We start from the raw sequence: 8,465 nt of genomic DNA on the forward strand, positions 1-8,465 counted from the left end.
AGAATTGTTCAAATTCTCTGAAACAACCCGTCATTGATGTCCCGGGAAATTTCCTAATTAAGTTTCAATTTGGGAGGCAGGTATGAGTACCGCTACCCAGGGAACTACAGGGTTTTCCAATAAGAGGTGTTATTTTGAATAGCTTACTATTTCGGTAGATGTTACTTTGAAGCTGTCATTTTTTGACATTTGACAAGTAAAAACTACACCATTAATAAAAATGGAATAATACACGCTTCAACAACGCATTGAAATTATTAAAATTCACTTGAGTGAATCAAATGCAAATCATTTTGAGTGATGAGGCCTATTTACACATCGGTGGCTTCGTCAACAAGCAAAATTGTCGCATCTGGGGCTCGGAAAACCCAAGAGTTATTCTTGAAAAGCTTTTTTATCCTCAACGTGTGACTGTTTGGTGCGGTTTATGGTCCGGCGGAGTCATTGGACCTTACTTTTTGAAAATGAGGCTGGAGCAACAGTTACGGTGAATGGATTGCGCTATCGAGAGATGATTAATGATTTTTTATGGCCGGAATTGGATGGTATTGGTTTTTGGTTTTTGGTCAGGCGGGATCGGCAGAGGCCGGTTGAGCGAGACACTTTGATATCTCCAGATGGACTCTCTCCACCAACTCTTGACACCGCAGTGGGAAGAATGGATTCATAGTAACTCTTCCCCACTCCTCATATATTTTTCCTTACCAGAATTTCCTCTCCTTCCTATCATTAAAAAGACCCTTGTAGAGGGAAATCATTTTCCTCAGAGCCTCCGAAAAGCCTCAGTTTAAAAAAAACTGAATCTTGAAAGCGGAATATAAAATGTTTTAATTTATTACATTTTGAAGTACGCCTGCACCCTTGAAATTTTTTTTGATGAATAAATTATTGTTGTAGACGTAAGCAAACATATTAATATAACAAAGATATTTAAATAGGTGAACAGTGAATAATCGTAGAAAGTATAAAATTATAAATGCTCCAATTACTTTTTTATAGGGTTTTCTTTAGTCATTGATTTATAATCTACGCCCATCCTACGAATAAAAACAACAATTCTGTTATTGCTTGAAATGATAAGAACGTACCACGGATTGCGTGTTGACTTGTGAAATCAATTTTGTCCCACTGACCTTACATTGTTCTAAATAAATATTATCAAATTTTAATGATGTCTAATTAAGTCCACATATAAAACTAAGATTTTACAAAGAGTCTCCATAAACAAAGAAATCACCCAAGTGACAACACAAGATTAGTTAAACAACATAAAAATGTCTGACAGTAAATTTATAACAGTTTGTATGGTAGTTTTATCAGTCATTGTTTTTCTCGACAATGCGAGTCCAGTGCATGGTCAACTAGTGATTGTAAACGGTCCACAAAAACTGAAAATATCATTTTATATATCGAGTCTGTGTAAAGATTCAAAAATGTTTTTGACGGAGAAATTTTATCCAGTGTATCAGGAGCTAAAGGATTACTTGGACGTGGAGTTTATCCCGTGGGGGAAGGCAAGGAGAGATGAAGAAGGGATCAAGTGTCAGTTTGGCGAGGCGGACTGTAAAGCTAACAAGATACAGTCCTGCGCGCTACATTTGATGGGAAACGACCAAGAAAGACAGGTGGAGTACCTCGCCTGTGAATTTGTCAACATGTTTTCTACCCAGGGAAGTTACCAGTGTGCGGAAGGGGCGGGTTTATCAACCCCCTTGATTCAGGAGTGTACGGAGTTGGGACTAGGAGATACACTGCAAAGAGCGGCCGAACAGAAAACTGCCACTATCCCGATGATCTTCGTGCCGACAATCGTGTTCAGAAATCATTACGACAAACAAATTCAAGATATGGCCTTCATTGATTTCAGAAAAACGACTTGTGCATTTTTGGGAGCAGTTTGCAGACCTTGAAGTTTTATTTAATCAATATTATATTGTATTATAAAGATACTCATCGTTGAAGAAGGTGTCAACAGCGAGAGTTAGAAATCATGAAACATATTTTGTTGTATGGTGCTATATTCTGCGTGTTGTTATCGTACTGTGTGACAGAAAGAAAATTATTTTATAGGCATGCGTCTTATGTTTAAAAGAGAGTGTCAAGAAGTAATAATTAGACTTGACGTTGATTTAAACTGTGATCGCACAAGATATTATAAATATAAAATGTATTATAAAGTCAGGTCTATTATTTACGAAATGAAATCCCACTACCGTAATATGTAAATCCATGTCCGCGTATTGCACATTGCACATTGTTATTACCGGTGACCGGATAAATCATCACAATGATAATTCATCACACCTTTAAAAAGTTATATAAAGTCATGGAAAGTGATGAAACAAAAACTTTATTAACTGGGTTAAGTAGGTTAGGTTAAATTTTTTTTTCATCGTTTATAATGACTTTATATCACTTTTTAAAAGTGTGTTAAATTGTCACTGTGTTGAGTTATCATGGAACCGTTATTACCTATAGTTTAATTTTCAAGGGAAAGTAGCGAAATTTATGTTTTTATTTTTCATCAAAGGTAAACTTATGTTTGCAAGACAGGGTTTTTATGCAAAGCACAAAGGAAAACAAATTATTATAAGCAACAATTATTAGCCTGAAACACAAATAAAAATTGAAAAATATCTTTCGAGAAAAAATAAATGCCGCCAACGGGAATTGAACCCGCACCTTCCGATTGCCGGTCAGGTACCTACTGTGCTACGTTGGCTTCTGTAATTTCTAACAATTATTGCTTATAATAATTTAATGTTTTTATCTGTGCAGGTATTCATGAGGGTATGGCCCTGTGGGCAATACGCTCGATTATCAAGCAGTAAGGCGGATATACATTGAATCTCACGTTATTCCTTTTAAGAACAAGAACATACATTATATTTTCAGCAGAATTTAGTTTGAATAAAATATGCATTAGAACCAATCAATTTGCCAACAACTTTGTAGCTATTTTATTAACTACACTAGTTGTTTACTAAGGATAGGTTAGTTATCAATAAAGAGTAGTTATATTTCAGCGACGTTGTCATTGTTATGAAGTAGTGAAGTTATCTTAATGTCTGCGGTCAAGAGTTTATTAGAGTACGCGCATGTTATTACTATTGATATTACTTTATTTAGGTCAAATTAAAGACAATATAATGTGTGGGAAATCAGAGACAATAATATTATTCAGCCTGCTGTATGAAATAATTTATTGAGGACATAGTTGAAAGATCGAAGATTGCAGTACCAATGTAATATTTCTATTTTGAAACTGTAGAAACTTCGAGTGCACGCTGTAACAATTGTAATTTTGAGATATAATTTTTATTATTACCATAAAGCACACTAACGTTCTGACCGGTTTTCCCCTCCTACGGGCATCTTAATTTGTTATATTTTTAACTTATTAAATCGGGTATTTATTTATTTATAGCATCTCACTATACATGAAAGACTTTTTTTTCACATAAAAATCAATCTCACTAGGACTAAGCCTGTATCGAGGTTAACAATTTACATTTGAGTGAAGCAAACATAAGAGTAATCACAAAAATAAAGTAATTCTACATAAAAACAAAAAAATATTTGAAAATTATAGAAAAAAAATAAGTATTAGATGTGTTACCAGATGGGTAATTTGACAGTATATTGTAACAATATTTGAACCATAACTAATCATTATTCAAAAGAAGAAGCAAAGTAGATAATAAAGACAGATCTTTGTATCTTTCTAGAGTATCTGCGTAAACCTATCTTTCTAATACACACATTTTTAAAATTAATTATAATATCCATATAAAAATACAATAATACGTAAATAAAACAAACGAAAGCAATGGCAACCTGCTTAGGCATTGCCTGTGTGTGGGTAATAAAACCAAAAATAACAAGTGATAGGATCAATAATTGTCAATTTTGAAATGAAACGATAATAACCAACTCTGTTTCGTTCCTTTTTAAAAGAGAAAAACAAACATTCCCGGTGTACGAATAATCAAACAATATTCTTAAATCCTGCTATCACCACAGTAAGCGGAAAATTTTGCCTGTGTTGTGATGGAGGATTGACCGCTGACCGGTCGACTCGTGGTGATGTTTGCATTCTAAAATAAAGCATACTTTCTATGCTAGTAAAGAAAGAATTGGTTTTAAAACAAGCTGAAAGTTTGAACATGACAATATTTAAAAATATCCCACTACCATAAAAGTAACCGTAAAATGGTTCTTGTCTCGTGATGGAGGAATTAAACACACTACTCCTGGGTGGGACAGGATGCCAACTCAGACCGGTTAAATTTAATTTAATTATAAATAACGCCACCGAGTAATTTTTCAATTATACACGTTTTATACCAGCTGTTTGAGAGAGCTGTTCGACCCATTGTCTTGCATCAAGGAGGGAGGGATGGATTCATCCGTCCGCCACCCCTGGACACACTAATCCCTAGATTCCTACCCACTCCTCATACCTTCTTTCTTACCGGACTTTCCTCTTATTCCTTTCATTAAAAAGACTTTCCACACGCCATCTCCAAAGATGACATAGGCCCTGAGGGAAATATTTTTTTTACATAATATTACAATCAAGTAGGTTAATAGAATTAAGGCGATGCACTACGTCGTGTAATATTTTTAATTGAGCCGCTATCAATAACAACCCGTACGTAGATGGCGAAAGGTTTAAATTAAGGTTTAAATTCCGGCTTAACACCATCCGCCTGTTTTGATTTATGCAAGAAAAAAACATGGCCAAAAAGTGCCTTTTATTTTATTTTGTGGATGTTCAGCCATAAATATTTAATTTTTCTTCGATCATTTTATAAATAACTTAATTTGCCACATTATACAATAAAATTATAACGGAAAATGGGTTCGTAAGTAGGAGATTTTGAACTTTAACGCAGTTTTCATAGGGATTATATATTATTTTTTCTGGGCTTATCAAAAGACTTATCTAAAAAATACTCGATTATTTCAAAGGCCAAGATGTATTCTACTCGCAGTATTTAATTAAAGCATCTGAAACATTTCTAGGCGACCAAATTTTCAAACCAAAAACACATGATTTTGCATTACAACGTATGGCATCGCCATAATATGGGAATGAAATATTGTAGTGAAAAGTGAAACGTAAAAGTTAACAAAGAATTCATTACATTAGCGTTTCAACAAAAAAATCATCAATCCATAATTTTAATTCTTTTATGTAGTGTTTTACACATAATATAACAGCTCTATTATTTTATTTTTTTGACAGATCTATACAGGGTGTATCGGCACTAACCCGACAAACTTTAACCAGCTATTCCTTAGCACATTTGGAGTAAAAAATGTTATGGGCACTTTGCTGTCCGGTAGCATTTTTTTTTCAATTAAAAACAAAAAAATTTAAAATTTCCACACTACATCACTGTCATTGGCATTGCGTTTCGTGTTAAACAGCTGTTATAAGCAAGTATGTCAAAAAGCGTCTTCGCTCTTTCGCACACACTAAATAATAATAGTTAAAAATGAGACGAATGGTGCCGTGCTATTTCGTTGTGACTGTAAACGTGCGCCAATATAGGTACACACGTGCATTATTCAACGGAATTCGAATAAAATATTTGCCAGATGGGTTTTCAAACTTTGTCAAAGGATAAAACAGTGGTGACATGTGGTGAAAATATGAATAATAAAATTTTTATTAAAAAAAAACGTTACCGGACAGCAAAGTGCACATAAGATTTTTTACTCCAAATATGCTAAGGAATAGCTGGTTAAAGTTTGTCGGGTACGTGCCGATACACCCTGTATAGCAGTTTATCACGAGTGTGTTTTAATGCAATATTATTTCAGAAACAAATGATTTTATAAATCCAACGTTAAATGGTTTAGGGCTTTAATGTAATTATCGTGAACCCAGATATCGGTTATTTTAGTAGGCAGGTTCCTAATAAATGTTGGAGATATCCGTTTTAGATTTAGAGCGAACACCGACATTATAAAGATCATTCAAAAGTTGTTTGTAATAATTTTCTTTGTCCAAAAAACGCATAAATACGAACACAAATGTTTTTGATGATGTTGGTTACAAGCTATCTTTTCGGGATCACATAAATGCAACCGTTAATAATCCCTCAAACTACTTGGTTTCATCACTAGAATCACTTCGGACTTCAAAAACGTAAATTCCCTTAGAGCTCTTTACAGCTCCTTGGTTCGCCCCCATCTTAAATATGCTTGTGTTATCTGGTCTCCTTTTTATGCTGTCCATATTCGACGCATTGAATCTGTTCAACATCGGTTCTTAAGAGGGATTACTAGCAGGTTAGGTTTAGAAAAAGCAAATACTCATATGATGAAATTGAACTAACTCTAAACCTCTCTCCTTAGGAAGTCCGTCGGGAAAGAAATGACCTCATTTGCTTCTTCAAAATTATAAATGGTTAAATTGATTCACCTACTCTACTGCAACTCATTCCCTTCAATATCCCCTCGCAAAGACACAGAAATAATGAACTGCTCTTCCTCAACCATCGTTCAACTCAGTCAAAACCCTAACTTTTTTGGGATAAGTCTGAATGAATTTTGCCAGTCGCTTAACAAGTGACGGAATATTACAAGTGTCCTGTGGTCCTGACCCACGGCATAGTCTTGACTTGATTCGACTTGTCACTTTATTTTCTTATATTATATCTGCCTTATGTCTTTGCTTTCATGTACCTTTGTCTACTCCTGTATTTTTCATTTTACTGTATTCGTGTAATTATTTTGTAATTTGGACGATGTCCGTTAATAAAAAATAAAAAAAATAATATCGCATTTTGATGTTGGTTTAATAGTGTTAATAATTTTGCTAGTAAAGGTGTGATTTTTTTTTCGCACACAATTTTAATATTTGCTTTCCCCCTTCTATGAATCGATTGTAATAATCTTATTGAAAACTTACGCAATTGTATGTTATATCTTTTTGCGATGACGTTAGTTATTATTTATCTCAATCATTATTTAATTAAGTCAATCAATTTTTTCCCACAAGTCAATAATCTTTTAATATTATTTATTTCACACTTATCTTATCAATAATAAATAAATACATAGCAGGGGTTCCCAAACTTTGTAAAACAACTTTAAGGACTCAACCAGCTTAAATAAACATTCTGTTGCAGATAAAACCACATTTAACTTGTTTGGGTGAATAATGTTTTAGTTGTGATGTCGAAGAGAAGTAGTTAGTAGTTCATAATTTTTAGTTATGGTTTTTTTTGCTTCATGAAATACCTGTTTTTATATTAATTTGTAAAAATTTTACCTACGCTACAAATTGTTTGTTAAACCTGGTTTATAAAACCTACGATCCACCGATTGAGCACCTTACGAAAAGTGATATATATAGCTAACGAATAACAATTCTTTTACAATATTATTGCTAACTATACAACTCTCACCTATATCACCAGCATTATCTTAAATAAGATATGAAAGCAAAAGATGCAGCAAATTGTCTCTGTAAGGCGAATTTGGACAGAAATAGTATCATTTAGTTTAATGCAGTCAATAAATTAACAACAAAATGGGTTTACGAATTCTGGGATTTGCATTTGTCGTGATTCTGGCCGCCAACTATGGACTGACCGCAGAGATAGATGGTATGATGGGTAGAATCTCTTTTGCCATCACCAGCCAATGCAGCGACACCGTCGACTTCATCACGAACAAGTTCTACCCAGTTTACCAAGAGCTGGGAACCGAATTGGACATTGAATTCATTCTTTGGGGAAAATCAACACGGGACAATGGCACAGTCGTCTGCCAGTTTGGAGAAGTCGATTGCAGTGCGAACCGTTTTCAGTCCTGTGCTCTGTTTTTCCTTGGGGTCGACCAGGAAAGGATGGCTGAGTACATGAACTGCGAGTACTCAACCTTTTCTTCATTGGAATTGGATTATACCTGCGTCAGACGGGTAGGACTCACGGTGGATTGGGTCAAGGAGTGTTATAATTCTCCTTTAGGAGATGGTTTGCAAGACAGAGCGGAGCAATGGACAACGGACATCGTTGGAACGGTGGATTTTGTTCCAACGATAACGTACAATTATATATACAATGACACCACCCAGGACGAAGCTTACAGCGATTTCAGGGGATTCGTCTGTGGACTTCTTGAGGAGTTAAACTCGACTGCCTGTGCGCAATGAACATAAGTTTAATAATTCCGGTTCTAATGCGGGCTATCAGCCACATTCCTTCACCATAAACACTGTGTCAACATTTAATATCTTTATTTTTTGGAATACCTTAGTGAGTAAAACCTCAAATTGTAATAATTAATTATTCACGTCCTAGATGTGACCGTATCTTTTTCTGATTTTTCTGTTTCAGATTATCGTTTAGGAATCGCTAATATTGTCTTCAATAATTAAATATTTTATATCTTTGTTTACATTCCGGTAACTTAATATTTTTTATTGTAGTAACACTACGACTTGA

At 34.4% G+C, this 8,465-nt stretch overlaps 2 protein-coding genes across 2 annotated transcripts; both read left to right on the forward strand.

Annotated features, from left to right (window-relative positions):
- Positions 1-1,236: 1,236 nt before the first annotated feature.
- Positions 1,237-2,198, forward strand: LOC149422366 (GILT-like protein 1). The gene has a single exon (XM_089633755.1). The coding sequence runs from the start codon at positions 1,275-1,277 to the stop codon at positions 1,908-1,910; it is 636 nt and encodes a 211-aa protein (XP_089489881.1). The 5' UTR covers positions 1,237-1,274; the 3' UTR covers positions 1,911-2,198.
- A 5,336-nt stretch (positions 2,199-7,534) lies between these two features.
- LOC149422367 (gamma-interferon-inducible lysosomal thiol reductase-like) lies at positions 7,535-8,465 on the forward strand. Its single transcript, XM_089633756.1, has one exon. It carries the CDS (start codon positions 7,550-7,552, stop codon positions 8,171-8,173), a length of 624 nt encoding a protein of 207 aa, XP_089489882.1. The 5' UTR covers positions 7,535-7,549; the 3' UTR covers positions 8,174-8,465.

The sequence above is a fragment of the Hesperophylax consimilis genome, chromosome 7 (assembly GCF_061612785.1).
Source record: "Hesperophylax consimilis isolate HC1 chromosome 7, BYU_Hcon_1.0, whole genome shotgun sequence".
NCBI lineage: Eukaryota > Metazoa > Arthropoda > Insecta > Trichoptera > Limnephilidae > Hesperophylax > Hesperophylax consimilis.

Bases quoted from the DNA above. Each gene is read 5' to 3' on its own strand.
- LOC149422367 (XM_089633756.1), top strand. From the start codon at position 7,550: ATGGGTTTACGAATTCTGGGATTTGCATTTGTCGTGATTCTGGCCGCC.
- LOC149422366 (XM_089633755.1), top strand. From the start codon at position 1,275: ATGTCTGACAGTAAATTTATAACAGTTTGTATGGTAGTTTTATCAGTC.